Source organism: Nelumbo nucifera, chromosome 1, assembly GCF_055504915.1.
Source record: "Nelumbo nucifera cultivar China Antique chromosome 1, China Antique-T2T, whole genome shotgun sequence".
NCBI lineage: Eukaryota > Viridiplantae > Streptophyta > Magnoliopsida > Proteales > Nelumbonaceae > Nelumbo > Nelumbo nucifera.
The window spans coordinates 16,580,164-16,601,373 of record NC_142649.1 but is presented as its reverse complement, the minus strand read 5'-3'; the positions used below and the strand labels follow the sequence as shown (position 1 = coordinate 16,601,373).

Below are 21,210 nucleotides of genomic sequence, written 5' to 3'. Positions count from 1 at the left end.
GTTCCTTCTCTTGTGCTTCCTTCTTTAAAGTCTTGACTCAGCCAAACAACCCCATAGGCTTATCATTCCTTGTTAAAGAGATCTAGTGCAAGCCAATTCCTCCTAGGGTTGGGAGTTTTTGTAGGGAATCATTTCTGAATAGAATCAGCACTAGTGATATGCTTTAAAGAAAGAGACCCAAGATATGTTTATCCCCTCATAGGTGTATTCTCTGTAAAGCTAATGGGGAGATCAGTGATTTAAAAGGCACATTTTAAGGTATGCGCCTTGCCTAGGTTCTAGGCGCAGCCCTTTCAAAAGGTGCACGCCTGGTGCGCCTAGGCTTGTGCCTAATGCGCCTTGCGCCTCAGCCCAGGCATGTGCCTTTTGAAAATTTGATGCTTTTTTTGCTTTTTTTGAACATAGCGGTTGGGCCAGGGGCTCCGCCCTTGGACCCCCATGCCACGCCCCTCAAAGCTTCGAGAACCCTCTATTTGCTAATGTTGCTCATTCATTCATCCTAATAAAATATTTTCTTAGAAAGCAATTAAAATTATAAACTCATTATTTTTTGTGTGAGAATTAAGAATTTAACACCTAACATGGACTTGTTTGGGCTTGCCTCGAGGGGCGTGGCACAAAGGCTGCTCGTAGAATCAGGAATGTAATATGTTTTACATTACATTAGCTACTTGAAGTAATGCAATTGAGTGAAAAAAGAGATTAGAGGTTTTACATGCTTGAAAATGTTTTATGTGTTTGATTTTATTTTTAAATTCTCATTTGAATATGCTTTACATCTTATGGTTATGTATTTTAATTTTAGATAATAGGTTTTTTAAAACATTTATTTTAAAATTTAAGTTTATATTTTTTATTAATATTATGTTTAATATTTTTTTTGAATTTTCTGACTTTTTTTTATTTTTTAGCTTTTTATTTTGTATTTTTGCACCTTGCTTCAAAAAGGTGCACGCCTCGCCTTGTGCCTTAGGCGCAAATTGACCTCTATGCCTTTTTTGCGCCTTGCGCTTTTAAAACACTAGGGGAGACTGGTTTTCACCTTTTGACTTCTTATCAGTTTGCCAAAACTATTTGGGAATGGGCCTTTTCCCTCTTTGGGCTTGGGTGAAACCCCCCTGTGGATGTGCAGAGCCTCTTTTATTTTTCATTTTTCAGGTGGCATTTGAAGAGGGATAGGATCATGTGGAGATGCCTAAGGGCTACGGTGTGCTGGTCAGTTTAGGAAGAAAGGAACTCAAGACTTTTCTCTGAAAGAGAGAGAAGTGTATAAATTTTGATAGAGCTGATTCACATTAGGGTTGTTCAATGGCTGAAATCCTCGGACTTATTCAAAGGTTTTACTGTGCATGATCTGCTGAGGAAATGGAGAGAGATTGCTAGCTGTGCCCATGTCAAAATGGGTCTAAGTCTGTCTTCGACCCCTCCCCCCACTGGATTTATAAAGCTGAACTTTGATGGCAATAGTAGAGGGAATCCTGGGAAGTCATGCATTGGGGGTGTCTTTAGGGATGAGAATGGGACTGTTTCAGCTCTGTTCTCAGGCCCAATTGGGGTTGGTGACTCTCTCAGGGCTGAGATCTTTGCAGTCTTGGAAGGTTCCCAAAGATCAAAGGATATGAGCATTAGAAGGCTTGCAATTGAAGGGGATTTAGAGGTGGTGGTAGGGTGGCTGCAAGAAGACAAGGCTGGTTTATGGAACTGCAACGATGAAAGGAGAAAATTCAGATGGCTGATTAAGGACATGGAAATAAAGTTCAGTTGGGTGAAGAGATCTGCTACCTCGTTTGCTGATGGGTTAGCCAAGCAAGGGGTTGTTCAGGGCCCGGGAATAGGATCTCGTCACGGGTCGGTCCACGGGGAAAACCTCCTGTTTTCCCTTGTTCCTTCCTGCTCTTGATGAACCTATCTTGGCGCCTCTGGTGATTTGTTCAAGAGATCACCAATTCTCCTAACTCACTTCTTCAACTGGATATTCGATATCTCATTCAATAATGGGGTCTCCTTAAATAGGAGATTACAAGAGTCTTAATCAAAGGGAGACTTCCAGTTCTATCTTGCTAAGGATAAGATAAGTTAATCCTAATCTGATAAGCTACTAACAAGATAAGATAAGAGATAAGAACAATAAGATAAGAACAAGCAAAATGAGCTAATCTAATCTAGATAAGGTTGCTGTTGCCGAACTGGGTAGGATGAGCATCACTGAATCACTGCTGCTGCTGGCGGTGGGTCAGGTGCCTATTGCTGCCGGCGGCGATGGTACATCTTCCCGAGGAAGGCGTCCATAACATTACTCCCCTCTTGGACTACGAGCTTGTCCTCAAGCTCGAACTCTGGATATGTGGCTTGGAACTTTGCCAATGGGATCCATGTGGCTTCTGTTGATGATAAATTACACCATTCCACCAAGACTTCAAGGATTCCACGATTGAAACGAGAGCGGGTGACAGCTTTAGGTAGGGGGACCAACTTGCCATCTTTCAAGGGTGGCAAGGAGGGAACTTGGTCCGGGGGAACACCCGTAAATGGCTTCAGCAAGGAGATGTGGAAGACATCATGAATCCGGCTGGTCTCAGGCAATTCCAGCTGGTAGGCCACACTGCCAATCCGTCGTAGAACCTTGTAGGGCCCATAGAACTTAGGGGTCAGCTTCGGGGCAGCCTTGTGGCGCAAGGAGCGTTGCCGGTAGGGCTGGAGTTTCAACCAAAAAAATTGTCCTGGATCGAATGACAGTTCCCGGTGGTGCTTGTCATAGTGGAGCTTCATGCGGAGCTGGGCCTGTTGTAAGCGAAGGCGGACGTTGGCTAGGAGGGCGTCGCGTTCTTGTAAGGAGTGATCAATTGCTTCCAAACGAGTAGAACCCGGATCATAGGACAGCAAGCGGGGAGGATCCCTGCCATAAACGACGCGAAAGGGAGTCATGCCGAGGGAAGAATGGTAGGCTGTGTTGTAGCAGTACTCGGCCCAAGGGAGCCAATCCACCCACCGTCGTGGTTGATCGCCTACGAAATAGCGGAGATACATCTCGATAGTGCGGTTAACCACCTCCGTCTGACCGTCGGTTTGTGGCCGGTAAGCTGATGAGTAGGCTAGGGTGGTGCCTTGTAGCCGGAATAACTCTTTCCAGAAGGCACTAGTGAAAACCGGGTCTCTATCGCTGACTATGGATTCTGGTAACCCATGTAAGCGAAAGACATGTGTAAAGAAGGCGAGGGCAACCGAAGTGGCACTGTACGGGTGTGATAGAGGAATGAAGTGGGCGTATTTAGAAAAGTGGTCGACTACCATGAAGAGAACTGATTTGCCACCTACCTTGGGTAGTCCCTCAATGAAGTCCATGGAGATGTTGACCCAGATCTGTGTCGGGATGGAAAGGGGCTGAAGGAGGCCTGCCGGGTGTAGGTTTTCCCATTTGTGTTGTTGGCATGTGGAGCAATTCTGGACAAAATCTCGAATAGAAGTCTTCATACTTCGCTAATGGAAATCAGTCCAGACGTGGTGTAGTGTTTTTTGAATGCCCTAGTGGGTAGAGTTATGGATGCTGGTGATGATGGTGGGGATCAACGGGCAGTCTGGTGGAAGATGGACTCGTCCCTTATACAGTACCAACCCATCTTGAAGTGACCAATTGGGGTCGGCGGTGCCGGATTGGATCTTCTGTAGCAAGAGCGACCATTCCGGGGACTGTGGTGCTGCCTTCTTAATGTCGTCGAACAGAGAGATCCGAGGTTGGGAAATGCTACACAAAACCATCGCGTCTTCATCTCACCTAGACAAGGCATCAGCTGCGCAATTTGAGGATCCCTCCCCCCGAAAGTCAAACCCGAGCAGTTTGCTAACCCAATGCTGCTGAGGGGAAGTGGTGAGACACTGCTCTAACAGGTATTTGAGGCTGTAATGATCAGTTTTGACGATGAACGACCGCCCCCACAAATATGGCCTCCAGTGCTGGACGGCTCGGGCTAGGCCAATTAGTTCGCGCTCATAGGCTGGAAGCTTTAGGTGCTGGTCGGCCAGTCTGCGGCTGAAGAAAGCAATCGGGTGCCCTTGCTGTTGTAGTACGGCCCCGATACCCACTCCGGAAGCATCGCACTCGACTGTAAATTCGAGGGCGAAATTAGGTAATTGCAAGACAGGGGTGGAAGACAGGGCATTTCTCAGTGTCAGGAAAGCTTCATTAGCTGCTTCGTCCCACCGGAAGGAATTTTTCTTCAACAGGTTGGTTAACGGGGCTGCCAACACTCCATAGTTTTGTACAAATTTGCGGTAGTAACCCATTAAACTGAGGAACCCACGTAAGGCCTTATCTGATTGAGGTTTGGGCCATTCTTTTATAGCCTGAATCTTGGAACTTTCAACTGTCACACCCTACCCATGGATGACGTGGCCGAGATAAAGAACCTGTCGCTCCCCAAATGAGCACTTGGACCGTTTCAGGAATAATTTGTGTTGGCGTAGGAGCTCGAAAACGGTCCTCAGATGGTGGACATGCTCTACCCATGAATTGTTGTAAACGAGGATATCATCAAAGAAAACTAAAACAAATTTGCGCAGATGGGGCTAGAATACCTCGTTCATTAGTGACTGAAATGTAGATGGGGCGTTGGAGAGTCCGAATGGCATGACTAAAAATTCGAAGTGGCCATGGTGGGTGCGAAAAGCAGTCTTCTTCACGTCACCGGGAGCCATGCGAACTTGGAAGTATCCGGACCTGAGGTCCAACTTAGAGAAATACTGGGCACCATGCAACTCGTCCAGCATTTCGTCCACAACGGGAATAGGGAACTTATCTTTGATCGTCCGGTCATTGAGTTCTCTATAGTCAACACAGAACCTCCACGTTCCATCCTGCTTCGCCACCAACAGAACCGGCAAAGAGAAGGGGGAGTGACTTTTGCGTATGATTCCTTGGTTCAACATCTCTGTACATTGTTTCTCTATCTCGTCCTTCTGTAAGTGAGGGTAGCGATAAGGCCGGACAACGACTGGTGCTGAACCCGCCACCAAAGGAATACGATGATCGCAAGCTCGGGAAGGGGGGAGACCCTTGGGTTCCTGGAACAGATCTGAAAACTCGGCGAGAAGTTTTTCCATGGCTGCCAGTTCTATTTGAAGTGCATGGACCTGTGTTGTCCTTTCTTTAACCCTACAATCGTGCCATGAAACTTGTTTTCCATTTAGGTGGAAGGTCATGGTGAGTGCGCTGAAGTCCCACAAAATCGAGCCTAGAGTAATTAACCACTTGACCCCTAGAACAATATCGAACCCATCCAATGAAAGTACAAATAAATCAGCAAGAAACAGTTCAGAATTGACCTATACCGGCACGCCCTTACAAATTCCTGGACTATGAACTCTCTCACCATTTGCGACGGCTACCTGTAGTCGCGGTCGAAGCTCCATTGGCAGTTTTAACTGAAGGGCGGCATGTTCACTTATGAAGTTGTGTGTACTCCTTGAATCGACAAGAATGCGCACCGGTTGACCTGCTATCTGTGCCTGTAACTGCATGGTCTGAGAAGTTTTAATGCCGGTGATCGCATGGAGAGAGATCTCTGGCTCGAATATGATTGGTTCTTCTTCCTCCTCTTGTTCATCGATGAGGAGGCAAAAAAGCCTCTTGCATCTATGTCCTGCCGAGTAGAGGTCATCACAGTTGAAACATTGGCCTCTTGCTAGGCGTTCTGCCATTTTTGCCCTGGTCAGACGCTTAATGGGTGGAGCGGCCATGTTGCTACCTGTACTTGTCATTGGTCTAGAGGCGGTGGTGGTGGGAGATTTCAGTTCGCAGCTGGTAACAGAAGAGGGGGTCGTTGCTACTGATCTTGGGGGTACCCACGAGTTTGGTGGCCGACCCACATTAAAAATTCCACGGCTGAGCTGCAGTTTGCGCTCGAATGCACGGGCTAAGTTCATGGCTGTGACCAAATTTGGGGGATTCTGCATCTCGACATCCACCTGCAGGGGTTCTGATAGCCCTGCCGTGAACATATCCACTTGCTAGTCGGGTCGCACGAAGGATGCCCTCGCGAGGAGGGTTTAGAACTGTCGCTGATATTCAGCCACTGTGCCGGTCTGTTTAAGGTTAATCAGCTCACCCAGTGGGTAGCTGGTCAGTGGGGGTCCGAACCTAAGAAGGCAATAGGACTTAAACTGGGGCCAACTGAGCCCGGGTTCTTCTTGCTCTAACCGATAAAACCAAAGTTGTGCTTCCTCTGTTAAGTGAAAGGCGGCTAGACTTACCTTATCCCGGTCATTTGTCCGTTGGTTCCGAAAAAATTGCTCGCGGCGATATAGCCAGCCTAAGGGGTCTCCGTTGCCGTTGTACAATGGAAATTCCAGCCTGTTGTACTTGGGGACGACTGCAGTTCTTTGGCTAACGGACTGCTGCTCGCTGGAAGACTTTGGCAGATCTGGTCGGCGGCCATTGGCGGCTGTCCCTACTTCAGAGTTCCCTTCCCTGCTAGAAAGGAATAGCTTCATCAGGCGTCGCAGCTCCCTCACTTCGTCTTTGATCTCATGGACTTCGGAGCTGGTCTCCACGAGTTGGTGCTCGAGGTCGTGGACCCTGGATGGTAGCTGCTCCAGATCACCCATGACGCCTTGCTCTGATACCAAGTTGTTGAGGGCCCGGGAATAGGATCTCGTCACGAGTCGGTCCACGTGGAAAACCTCCTGTTTTCCCTTGTTCCTTCCTGCCCTTGATGAACCTATCTTGGCGCCTCTGGTGATTTGTTCAAGAGATCACCAACTCTCCTAACTCACTTCTTCAACTGAATATTCGATATCTCATTCAATAATGGGGTCTCCTTAAATAGGAGATTACAAGAGTCCTAATCAAAGGGAGTCTCCTTGCTGAATAGGGAGACTTCTAGTTTTATCTTGCCAAGGATAAGATAAGCTAATCCTAATCTGATAAGCTACTAACAAGATAAGATAAGAGATAAGAACAACAAGATAAGAACAAGCAAAATGAGCTAATCTAATCTAGATAAGGCTGTTGTTGCCGAATTGGGTAGGATGAGCATCACTGAATCACTGCTGCTGCTGGTGGTGGGTCAGGTGCCTGTTGCTGTCGGCGGCGATGGTACGTCTTCCCGAGGAAGGCATCCATAACAGGGGTGGTCATGGAATCTATATTTTGGGCTCAGTTGTAATTCTGGTTTTTCTCACTTTGGGGGCTCTTGCCTCTGCTGGAGAGTTAAGAGAGTTTATCTCCCCCTCTATGTAATTAATTTTCCTGTTTGATTAATGAAAGTTTTGTTATTGATAAAAAAAAAAAAAAGCGGATGAGGTACCAAAGTGATATGAACTTGTGTCGGAAAGCCAAAGTAGAGCAAAGTCATGATCTAGTAATCACCAAACTAAAACTGGCCAACAAAAATCCAACATATATTATGCAAAAGAGTCAAGTAGATAATCAGAAATGCCAACAAATATCCAACACATATTATACCAACCATGTCAAACAACTAGATAATCAGAAATGCCAATAGAATTATCAAAACAAAGTTGGCTAGCGGAAAGTCAACTATGGTGAACTCCATAAACCAAACAAAGAATTAGAGTTGGTCAACAAAAAGCCAACTATGAACTCCATAAACCAAAGAGAGGAATCAGAGTTGGCCAACCAGAAAACCAACTCAAAACTGATGAACACAATAAAGGATCATTACTGAAACATTTCATCAAACATCTTCCATGCAAAACATGTACGAGTAAACAAACCAGATATTGACTGATGATAATAGATTTATTATTCACCAAAATAGTCTAAATATCAAACAAAGCCACAAACAAGATCATATCAGAACTGATCATAACAATGGAGAACCATTGCAAAAAAATTTACACCATCGAGACATTTTCTCGAATACCAAATAGCCACCTTGAGATCCAATATCACACATTGATATTGATAATCATAAATATACCAGAGTAGTTGCATAGCTTCTACAATATTTCCTTGAAAAGTAATAACTCCCAAAAAAAACAACAAACTTGACTAAATGATCAACAACCAACCAGAATCTGCTTGAAGATATTAACTAGTTCAGATGCTAGGAAGCATAACTCACAAGACAAGGAGGAAAATATAAATCCTTCCAAAGAGCCAACAAAAGAGGAAATCCAAAAAAACTTTAATAGCATTAAAATAAGGACTAGAAAATGCACTAGTTTACCAATCAGATGAGATTTCCTTGCCCAAATGACCCGTTGATCTTCTTTCCCAAATAAAAAATGACATGAACTCTAAAGGCTCAAGTCTAGATTCCAGCAGATGTGAGAGAATTAAAAGCAAAAAGTTCATGTGAGAGAAACCGTCCTTTGGTCGATTTGGGAAGAAAGAAATAATAGGACTTTCCAAGGGCAAGAAAAATCCAAGGAAGCACTTGTTGGGAGCTTTACCGTCAAGATCCTGCATTGGCTGAAAGCTTTGCAACTATTCAAGGACTTCTCCTTAGTTGATTTAATTAGAAGTTAGAGTTCTACTGTAATTTCAATATTACTATTAAGTTCATTCAATTCCGTCTCATTAAATCCCATATTTAAGGTATTAACTCATTCTATGTCAATGAATCCTATATTTAAGGTATTTTTGTTTTTATCATTAAATTCCATTAATTAAGCCCAGAAATAATGATTTTCATAGTATAAAAATCTATATTTTTTAAATCAAGTTAGAAATGAAACCATTTTTTTTTCATCTAAGTGGTAGTTAAGTAGTTCAACCATTTGGGCTAAAAGGATTAACACATAATACCATAATTAAATAATAAAAATTAAAAATAGATAAATATACAAAAACATAATAAGAATAAAGGAAATCTATAGAAAATTTTGGGCACATCACTATTATTATATATCGTCATTTATTAAACACAAGTACGGTATTTTTTTTGTAAACTAAAACTTTATTAAAAGAGAAAAAAGGAAGTATATACAATAGAAATGCCCCAATAGAGTAGGCAAAAACCCAGACCATACAATGGAAACCCTAAAAAGAAATATGATAAATATGAAGTATTTATTAATGATGAAATTAAAATATGAAATTTAAAATCAATCAAAAACAAACCCATTTTCTATTTGGGTGGCAGGTCAGTGGTTCAACCATTTGGGCCAAATTGGGTCAGCCCATGGTGTCATAATTAAAAAATTAAAATTTTAAAAATAAATAAATACAAAGAATTATGAAAAAGCACAAAAAGTACTAGAACAATTTTGGGCACATGTCTAATATTATATATTTAGCATATTAAAAATTAAGTGTGACAAATAAGAATTATTTTTTATTAATGATACAAGTGGAATACAAAAATTAGAAAAATTGATGTATAATCAATGATCCCACTAACTAGGTCAAATGGTTCAATTAGGTCATCATGTTTCTAACCAAGTAAAAGGTCTTTTGCAAGTAAGTGTTTTGGTTATAAATGGACTCAAAATCATTGTTAGGTAATGGTTTTACTTGTTTGACCAATTGATTTGACCATGAGATAAAAACAATGTTCTAAGCATCAATTGTCATTTCATTTCCCTCCCAATTAAACAAGTTAATTTGTGATGTCATAAAACAAATAGTGAAAATACAAAATTTATAAAAAAATTGAACATGTCTTTAATATTCTATATATTCTTCATATATATGATGCCAGAAGGTATGATACCAAAAGAGATTTAATCGATCATCACCCCTCCCCCCTCAAATGAATTTTAATGAATATCATTTGATTGGTGGCATATGAAGGAACCTAGGAGAAATTCCAAAATGGGGGAAATGAGAGAAAATAGATTGAGATGGTTTGGTCATGTGCATGCAAAATCATATACAACATTTATTAAAAAAAGTAATCAATTTAATGTTGAAGGGGCTAGAAGAGCCAGGGGCAAATCAAGGAATTAGGTGCAAGTATATAAAAAATGATATATGTGCCCACAATTTAATGATGAATCAACATTGAATAGAATTGAATGGTGAAAGAGGCTTCATGTAGCTGATCCCATATACTTTCGACAAGGTTCTTAGATTAATGATAACCACCTAATTGGTTATCATTTTTATGATATCAATTACACTATACTTTGATTACTTACCTTTGTCATATGAGCTCTGATAAGAACATTCAAATTTTATCATTATTATTATTATCATTAGAAATTGCTACATGCAACACATGTACACATTTACTAGTTAACATAAAAGGAATTAAAATATAGCTCAAATATTCAGCCTGAGAAACTTATTATCCATTTTACATTGAAACAAATATGGCCATAAGTACTTAATTGGGTTTTTAATGAGGAAATCTATTATTTTTTGTAGGAAATTCTCTCAATATTAGTAAAATAGTTGATAAAAATATAAGCAATGATGTGAAGATGGTAATTTTGAGGAATGAAAGAAGGAAACGTTTTGCAAAATTTTCCAAATCCAAAGGGAGTGAAGTCTAGCACAACTGAAGGCTGTTCATACAAGGATTAATCTAATCCTTAGAGAAATGGGAGAGCTCATGGAAGAAATTAATAATGTTTCAATTGAATTGAATTTAACACCAACCAATCTAATTATGTTAATTTACTTGGAATTTTATATTTCCCAATTTTCAACTTCTTTGTTCCTAATAGTCTAAACTCTTCAAATTTGACATCAGTTCCCATGCTTCAAGAAATAAGACATAAAATATAAGCATGTATAGCTTATTTTCCTCTTTAAGAAGCATTGCTGAATGGAAAAAGTGAGAACCTCCTATCAACATATCTTGGAAAAAGGATGAGTAATTAATAGGGGTTCCAACTTGGCAGGATCAGGCTAAGCATTTGTTAAAATTTGAAAGCCATTATAATGATTAATGTCGCATTAGTATGAACATGGCCATTATAAATAGGATAACAATAGGAGATAGTAACATAGTCCATAAAAATACCTGCTTTCTCCCCCTCACCCCTAGATGTGGAGTTGCCAGGGTGATAAAATTGATAGGCTCCAGTCCAGCAATTGTATCTCCTTTTGAAGAACATGCTGAAACTTCTGACTTTCCATAACTAGAATCAGCAAGATCATCAGGATGATCACTTATGCATGTATTTGATGAGTAAAGAACACCAACTGTGTATCTTGCAAACAAGCCACCAAGAGAATGCGCTAAAAAAGAGATTTTTTTTAGGCTCTCTGTCTGTTGGACAACTTGTATGACCTACTCCAAAATTTATAACCATAATTTCAGCATAAAAAAATAAGCCATTTTCAACTATAACCATGATCAGTGTACAATTTAAAAGAAAGGAAATAAAAGAAATGATCAAGTCTCACTTCATTTGCTAATCGTCTTCCAGCTCCATCAATCCCAGTGAAAGTTTTAGTGTAGGTATTAGATGAGCTTGCTGAAAACAGCAACACGGTACACCTCTTTCACATTAGAGCTAATGAAATTCATTGCAAGTGCATTAGAAAAATAAAATATTATCAGGGTGGCTATACTTTGGTTGATTTGGGAAGAAAGGAACTTGAGAATCTTCAAGGTTACTACTTTGATCAGAGTGGCAAATTGGCTAAAGGTTACTACTTTGTTCAAGGATTTTTTTATCAATAACAGAAGCAATTTTATTAAATAAGAAGTTTAGTACAATGAAAAAGGAAAAAAGGGAAGGGATAAACACTCTAGCCCTCCCCAACAGAAAATATAGTTACAACCTACAACACAGCCCAAAATAAACTATTATATCAGAGGATGGATATACATTTTTTTTTTTATGAATGATAACAAATTTATTAATTCAGAAGCAGATTTAGAGTGAGTTCATATGGATATACATTGCTGATTCATCTTCTTCAAATCAGCCATCAACCAGTAGTTAGGACTCTACCACCATTGATCCAGGTAAAACTAAATTTTGATGGATGAACCCTAGGTAATCCAGGATCATTAGATGTGGGAGTTCTTAGAAATTAAGAGGGTGCTCAGTGCTCTTATGGCTATCTATCAGGCCATATAGGCCATAACAATTCAGCAAAAGCAGAACTAATAGCACTACTATATGGATTGAGATTAGGGAGATCCCTCAACATTACATATCTACTAGTGGAAGGCGACTCAAGGACTGCCATTGGGTGGATGAAGCATAATAAGCCAGGGTCATTGTGGCATAGACAACATGAGGGAGAGGCTGTCAAGGGAGATGAATGCAAGATTCAACTGGATATAGAGATGAGAAAATAACATGGCTGATGGGGTAAATAGGGATCAAATACATTGGGGAACAACATAAATAGGTGAAATGTAAAAAGGTGTTGCTATTCTATAGTCTTGGGTTAACTAATCACCACCTTGTATATAGAGTTTTTACAACAAAAAAGCTTTTCAGTTATCCATGAAAAAATATTTGTATTTAAAAACTGACATTAGACTTTTGAAAGGGAAAAAAAACATAACCAAAAACATGCACAAGATGAAGAATAGCACTTTTCTTGAGAAAATAAATTAAGAAACTAAGAATTACATTGAAAAAGTACATATGCCATACCATATATCAAAAATTTGCTTCCTAGTCGTCTTTTCAGCTCCGCTTCTACATATGTCCAGTCACTAGGGCTGCATCACTTACAGGATCAGTGAAAGTGAATGTCACTGTCACCAACTTGGAAATAGAAATAAACAATAAGTAAGTATTGTCAATTTCAGCAAAATCATCTAGAAGTATTGGAAATGTAAAACAACAACCACTTCTTTTTCCATGGCAATAAAAACATAGATTTGTTGATTCCATCAGTGGTAAGAAAACCTACTTTGTTGTGAAAAAGAAAAAAGTTACATTGTAATCAACTAATCATTAAAAATGATATCAATACAAAAACTTAATTGTTACTGCTCAAAGAAAAAATATATATATGAAAGTATAATTTTTATTTTGGTTTATCACTTTTCTATGCAAGTATTTTAACCATTGGATGTAAGAACACCTCATTTTTATGATCATGGAACAAAATTTTCATCTTTGACTATTTCAGTCTTTTAATCTTCCCTTGCTAATTTTCTGTTACACTTTTTGACCCATGAGTATGCAATATTATCAAGAATCCTTGAAGTTCCATTTATAAATTCTATGTACCCTCTAATATTTTCCCAATTGTCCAAAATTTTCATTTCATTGTGAAAATTGCAAGACATTGAACTATAATGTTACAGTGTACTTAGTGATGGTGGCAGATATCAATCTCCATAATTTTGATCTGCATTTACCTGGCCAAGATGCCATGAACAAGGACAAGAAGATGATCAGGTTCCTCATTGGACTTTGAGTTCCCCTTTGGTGTTACAACGTTTCTCTGATTGGAACCCATTGCTTGAATTCTGAGACTTCGATTTTTGCTGAAATTTTTCAGGCCTGGATAAAGTTCATTTAACACATTTCAGTTGAAGAAATAAAAGGAAAGAGAACAAGAAAAACTGATACAAATTCATTTCGTTTCTTGATTATGATGCAATATTATGAATTAAACATACATAAGGAATATATTTTTTTTCTTTTTGATAGTCAAAAGAAGAAAAATATTTGTATTAGTACAAAAGGTGGGAGAGCATCACTCACGATATAAGGAATATTATTGCATATGAGAATATCATCCATAATTTCAGGTAGAAGGATCCAGACTTGAGTAAATGACATTTACTTCTTTTAAACTTAATCAATAGATTCCAATAGGATATGAATACTAGACATCCAGAACAGTATAAACATATTAGAGCATACCCTGGAGATGTATTATGCCAATACAAGAAGAATGTGATGGTAGAAAATAAGCTTTCAATGTGAAATTTAATGAACGAGTACTGCAAAGAAATCAAATCAGAATGCAGGGAGAAAATCACAATGGAATATATTAAAAAAATGCATTTTTGGTAATAAATAAAGAAGAAAAAATTTATTAATACTGGAAAGAAAATACAAAGGAGGTGAGGGATCACCTAAGAAAGCAAGAACACAACACAACATTACTCCCCCCATTCCTATGTGAAAAACAGATCAAAACCCAGAACCAAAGGACTCCTTAATATCCTCTGCAAAATCTGGAAGAATCAGAACCCACTCCGGTATCCTTTTACCAAAAGTTGAAGCAAGACGATCATGACCTCTGAATTTATCTTCAAATATTCATCTGTTTCTTTCCTTCCACAGCTCCCTACAAATTGCGAATGGCAATCAACTCCAGATTATCTTTGCTTTTCTGCTTCCTCTTAAGGCTGGCCAATGAGCAAAAAATTTCACTTGGAGAACTTGGGTTCCACATTTCCAATTTAAACTTGGAGAAATAAATACCCCCAAATTTATCTTCGCATAACAGCAGCCAAAACAAAGGTTAAACACACTCTTATCCTCATTGAGGCAAAGATAATATCTTCCTGCCAGCTGAAAATCCCTACTCTTTGATATGATCTTGAGTAAGGATGCTGTCCAAAGCCACTAACCATGTAAACACTTCCACCCTAGGAGGTATAAGATTGCCCCAAACACTATTAACATCTTTCCTTTCAAACTGATTCCTTGTCAATGCCTTGTAGAAATATTTTACAGTAAACACTCCTTTGCTACTCTCCTTCCACTAGCTTTAATCATTCTTATCCAAGTGTAATTTCACTTCCTTCACTTTGGCCAACAAGTTAACATATTCTTCAATCTCCCAATCAAATAGAGGCCTTCTGAATTTTGGACACCACAACACTGCACCCTCAATTCTTTTGAAACATTGGGATATTTCTCCTACTCAACCTATATAGCTTTGGATATGTATCGCATAACCTTCCAATCACCAACCACTCATCTTCCCAAAATCCAATGCTTGAACTGCTTCCAACATTAAAGGACACATAATTCATAAAGGCTTCATGAAAATTCATTGTCCCTTTCCAAAACACACACCCCATAAATTGACTTCACTTCTCTTTAATCCCATCCAAAATTCACCACCCCATATTTGAATTCAATGACTCTTCCATTAATCCCCCCTTTCACAATTAAATCTCCGTAACCATTTCCCCAGTAATGCCCTATTAAATAATCTTACCCTTCTAATCCCCAAGCCACCATTTTTTATCCCTACAAACCTTCTCCCACTTCACCAAGTGGAACTTCCTTTCCTTGGACCCTAACACTCCATAGGAAACCCTCTGCACCCTTTGAATTTATTCCACCACTGATGCTGGTACTTTAAGTAGAGACCAGTAATAAACTAGTAGATTAGATAACACACTCTTAATCAATGTTATCCTTCCCGCAATGACAGGTACTTCCCCTTCCAGTTGTTAATCATTGTTCAATTCTGTCTAGAATTGGCTAAAAAGGCAACAAAGATTTTGCACCAATTGGGAAACCCAAGAAAGTAAATGGAATCTCCCCCAAAAGAAAAAATAATAAGTAAAATAATTTCATGAGAGGATTAAGTTACGCCTTAATTGAAAATGGATGAACAATAACTCCAGCGAAGTTTATAAAATTAGATATATCAATATCCTTTAAACCCATGAATTCTACCTAGAATTGCATGCTTTTTATATGATCACCCTATCTTAACTCAAAGGTTTTGTATATGTGCTTTCACAGTATGACATCTCAATAAGGTTTAACTTTGAAGTTGCTAGAAGTATCAGTATATCAGATAAAAAAGGATCTGAAAACTGGACAGAGAGTGAGAATTTATAATAAATGTTTAAGACCAACTTTTGGAGACAAAATATGCACAGAGAAGTTTAGGAAATGGAAATTTCTATCTGTTGGATGAGATAGGAAAGGTACTCCAAACCTTGGATCTAAACCCAAACCCATAAGCACAATATTTCTCTGGAAATCTGGGCATTCAAAGGTAAATTTGAAGGAGACAATAGTATTCAAAAAAAAAAAAAAACACTCACGAAGTATTCAAAGGTAAATTTGACATTTGGGGTAGAAGTGGCACAGAGACAATAGTACATAAAATTTTGTATTTCAGATGGTATGCAGTGTAGCTGGGAAGGGGCCATTACTTGGTGTAATGATAAAATGTTGGGCTGGAAAACATGAAAATGCAGATTTGACTCTGAGGGTGACCACTTTGTGCAAAAATTGCCAAAGGTTAGGATCGTACACAGTCTACACCTCCCAAGACCCCAGATAGATGAAGCCAACATTGGGTAATGGCCTTTTATGTAGTGTAGCTGGGAATTACATTACTGAGACATTATGTCTTCTTGATAGGTTAAGCCTTTATAGGGTGCTTAGTAATGGCTGGTTTGTATCATTAATGGAAAGTATCTCTTTTTTGGGTCTTTGAGGTTCAGAAATTCTGGAATTGGCAAATGATTTGGGGGTTTATTCCAAATACCAAGATCTAATGCAGTATAAAGTTTAAGAAGGTATTTACAAAGCTCATTCTTTGTTTATCATGAATTCAGTATTTAAAATACACATTCCTTATTGGTTCATTTCATTAAGCATAATCATGGCATAGATATTTATTGTTTCTTTAAAGTAGAAGTCGATGATGTACACATACTGAAGAATTAATTCAAGGTGAATCACTGTAGTACAATCTCCTTTTCTTGGCAGTGAATCTACTTTCCTCATATGTTGTATTCCCACCCAGGATTTTTTTTTTAATATGGACTACATACTTTAATAAAATCTTCACAATAGACAATTAACTTTTTTTCAACAAAGTTAAACGTTTCTTTGCAATACTTGGAGGTTGTTAGGACATTACTAATCACAAGTAACTTTCTGATGGCCATTAAGTAAAAGGGAACTGTTAGAGTTGGAAGAGGGATATTTTAGTCATTATAGGCTGGTTTATTAAAGGGTTATTTGTCTCTTTTATTTCAGTTTAAGTAGGACAGTCTTTGTATAACAGTCACAAACATACAAATATATCTGGTTGACTAAGAGTTGGAAGATTTTCCTAACTCTCAAGATTAGACCTTTTTCTCATTAATTCTTCTCCACTTTCTCTCTTGCTCCTCTTTTTCTTCAAACCTATGGCTGGAACCAGTGTAACAGGATTGTTAACATGGTATCAGAGAACCTGTAATCAACCCCAAATTTCTCCATCGCCTTTTAGCTTCTTGTTTTGAAGAGAACTCATCAATTGGTTGGAAGATCAGTGAGAAAACACAAAATGGCTAGTTGTTTTTCTGTGTAGGAGACAACCATGTCTCCAGTGGTTGCTGCAGTTGTGGTTTTCGTGGGTATCTAGAAACCCTCTACTCGATACTCAAAGAGGGCCTGTCAATGGAGAGGTTGGTGTACCCATGTTCTTGTGAAGATTTGTTGGTCCATTCAAGTGAGATATGTGTTTGAGAAGTTTTTTTTATGGTTTTAATTGGTGAGAAGGCTGATTGATGTAATGCTTGTTGTTGAAACTGTGATAGTGGGTGTTTCGGCAACAATTGATCATTGATTGTGTGGTGTTGTGGTGTTAACCTAGTGTGGTGTGGTGTTGTTGGTTGGGACTTAATGTCAAAAGAAAAAATTATATCATGACAACTATAAGAGAGAATAGTGACCCAAAATCAAATGTTATGATCTTCCCCTGCTTATCTAAATGTGCAAATGACTTCTATTAAACTGAATGGTGAGAATTATGTGGCATGGGCCAAGTCGGTGGAGGTTTTCCTTAGAGCCAAAAAGAAGGTGAAGCATGTGAAAGAAGAAAAACTCTTGACTGAATCCCAAGGGTATATTGAGTGGGAATAAGAAGATGCACAAATTATGATACGGTTGTGGAATAGTATGGAGCCTAAGATCAGTGTGAACTTTATGTTTTTAGATACTGCTAAGGAGATTTGGGACCATGCTAAGAAACTCTATTCTAGGCAAGACAACACTACAAGGGTATATCAACTTTATTAGGAGACTTTAATCTACAACAAGGAAATCAAAGTCTTGAAGAGTATTATGCTAATATGAGAAATATCCGAAATGAGCTTAATGTTTATCATCCCTTAACATTAGATGTAAAAATTCAGCAACAACAAAGGGAGCAACTTTATGTGATCGGATTTCTAGTGGGTTTGAAAGCAGAATATGAGCCAACCAGAGCACAAATATTAGGTGGTTCTGATCTTCCCTCTCTTGAGGAGGTGTTTGCCCTACTCCATAGAATTTCTATTGGATCTTTAGAGAGTCCTACTATCTCCGGTAGGTCTGCTTTTGCAGTGGCAAGAGGGGGAGGTCGTGGGAATAGAGGAGGAGGTCATAGAGTCCAAGGAGGCCAAGGTAGTCCTGTGTTTAATCGTGGTGGTGGACATGGTGGAGGTCAAGATTCAAGGGAAGGTCGTGGTAGAGGACATAGTAATGGTCCTAGGAAGTGCACATACTATGGAATAGAGGGGCATACTATTAATTTTTGTTATGATCTGCATGGGCCACACTCTACATGGGCTAATCATGCTATGACAAGTGGTGGTGGTGAAATAAGTGAGGATCAACAAACTAACCAGACACCTTCTACATCTACAAGTTCATATGGGAAGGAGATGGTGAATGTTCCACGTGATGAATATGAAAGGTTTCTTCTTAGCATTTTATGCTAAATACACTAGAAAATGTAGTAGTACATCCATGATCTGTATGATCCATTAACCATCTGTTCCACCTGATAAGGAAACCCGATATTTCCTAACAAAATAGAATAATTGATTGGTTAAAGATAGTCGTTTACAATGTATGGATGCCCCAACCACTGAAAGTAATATTGCTAATGGATTTGACAGCACAGTCATTCACACTTCATCAATTCACCTTCAAGATAGAACCGCATTTCCCTGTTGACTAAAAAACTAATAATACTGAGGCTTAAACAAAAACAGATTCAAATTTACAAGGCCGTGGAAGCATGCACATACAGTATTTACTAAAATCCACAAATATGGACTGATTGGATTTATCACTTGTGATTTTGGATACAGAGTTTGATCTGTAATTACGAGGAATCTAGTATGTATTGGACAGTATTGGCAGAATAGAAATCATCCAAAGTATTCAAGTGGGTGGATATTGACAAACGGAATTTATCTATTTGACACGGTTGTTGTGACATGCTTATATTAAGCACCACAATGATCCACCTTAATCATCGATAACTATACTGGTAAACTGTCACCCCACGACCAGTTCAGTCAAATAAATTCTCGAATAAACCTAAGTCTAAGCCATTCCAATTTCCAAGGTAAACAAGCAATCCTGAAATTCCTGCCTACACATATACAATCATATAAAGCTCCCATTATGAAGATTTTCAGTGTCAAAACCTGAACAACATAATGAACTCCCGGCCTCTAACGCAAATTCAATCGACTTTCCAATAAAATCATCCAGCACAGAGACAAAGAAACAGGAAAGGGACAACCAACACCAGAAGAGATTACAAATAAAGAACAAGGAATATTTTATTATTTACCAGAGGAGGAGTTACAGAGATTAGAGGGAAAACCCTGTGAGGAACTGGTACAACTGGAAGAGGAACAATGAGAAGACGGCCCTCCATGTCCGCCATTTTTATTGAGCCTGATCCTTGGGGAATAACTGCAACGAGCATGGATTAAAGGCGCAGAAGCCATAAATAACAAAGAATAGTACAAACAAAGACAACGAGATCTCTTTTTTCTCGCTTTCCGTTATGCCAGCATTCTTGTCGCCGTGTGGTTATCCTGACGGCTTGATCACTTCCATCATCGTCAAAATGCTCCTCCGCTGCACTTCTCCGTCACGGATCCCGTGGCCGTGTCACCATCACGCGCACGAGCAACGAAGCCCTATTCCTACTTTTAGAAAATGAGAAGAGAAAAGTTCACACGAGTAACAGGTTGAAGAAGAAGCCGCCGGTATTTCTGTTTCTCTCGGACGGCAGGCCTATCGGGGTTCGGATTGAGATTCCGGAAAGATGGGGAAGGGGAGTACAGAGATATGTCGGACTGCTTTGATCGCGTTAGTGCATCGTGTGGCAAATCATAGGTCCACGTGTACTGGGCGCGTGATTGTCTGATTGATTGTCGCTCTACGAATATAGACAAAATTTTGGGTGTTTGTCCACGCAAAAAACGGAAGGAAAATGTCGTTACATGTGTATATAATTCGAGATCCATAATTCGAATTCGGATCTTCTGAACACAAAACATTGGCCGCATCCTCCTCACAAGACATCACAGCTATATATCGGGAACATCTCACATGAATGGCGACATGAAATACCGGATGTGCGGGTAACGTCTTATGCACTGTTTTATCGTAGTCGGATCGGCTCCGAACGAGTCCGGATCTGCTCTAACAAACGCTCCTCACATCACCTCCCAGCCGCACATCAAGATCATCTCCCGTATGTTGTTATTGACGGGGAGATGTTTACAATGGACGGTGGGATGTAATGTGAGGTCGGTGTGAAGAGCGCTAGTGGCAAATCCCCACCGGATCCGAACTCGTATAATTACAAAATATCTATGAAGTCTGGATACGCCACCAAAATAATACAGCCGCACACATCCAAATATCCTTCCGTTACAACAAATAAGACAAACAAACAGTATGTGCAGCCGACTGTATTGTATTGTGACTAGCATCCCAGGGTAGCAGATCCAGACCAGATTCAAATGTCGAGTTCACATTGGCCCCGCACAGCACATCCCAACCGTGTCAAGGTGCAAACTTTAGGTTTCAGGCCGGGCCCAACCTGAAGTCAAAACCGAATTAATTTATCATTAGCGGAGGGGCCTGCTTCGCAGGGTGTAGAATGAAACCATCGCCCCGTTAACCCGTCGATCTAGTTCCTGACAAAAAAATCATTGAATTGGTCAATGATTTATTGACTCGATTGGTCGAACCGTTACATGTTGACTTATTTAATGGTTTGTGGTCTTTTTTTTTTAATTAAGAATCATCTAGGCAACCGGTTTCGTTTTATCCTAATCTCGTTCCTTGACTAGAAATTGTTGAATCAATCAACGACCCATTGATCCAGGCGTTCGAACCATTGACCCATTCAATGGTTTTTAGTTATATTTTTATTTTTTTAATTTTTGTTGTCAGGACAGGCAATCTATTCGAACCGAATAGTCAAACCGTCGACCCGAAAACCGATGGTCATAATGGTTCTGTTTTCAGGTCATATGAGACACACTCGAATGACATAACACGTATGGTACTGCTTAATGGACCTCACACGCCCAATTTTTTGCTTGTAAT

The 21,210-nt window shown here is 39.4% G+C and overlaps 1 protein-coding gene across 1 annotated transcript in view; it reads right to left on the bottom strand.

Moving 5' to 3' along the window:
• LOC104611600 (Hydrolase-like protein family) overlaps positions 1–19,953 on the bottom strand; it is a 35,020-nt gene extending 15,067 nt beyond the window's left edge. Inside the window, exons 1-5 of the mRNA XM_010278735.3 lie at positions 19,433–19,953; positions 13,245–13,389; positions 12,529–12,596; positions 11,318–11,388; positions 10,932–11,201 (exon numbers count right to left, since the gene is read on the bottom strand). Coding sequence (XP_010277037.1) covers positions 10,932–11,201; positions 11,318–11,388; positions 12,529–12,596; positions 13,245–13,389; positions 19,433–19,592 — 714 coding nt within the window. The 5' untranslated portion in view covers positions 19,593–19,953. The remainder of the gene's footprint in view (positions 1–10,931; positions 11,202–11,317; positions 11,389–12,528; positions 12,597–13,244; positions 13,390–19,432) is intronic.
• Between the last annotated feature and the right edge of the window lie 1,257 nt (positions 19,954–21,210).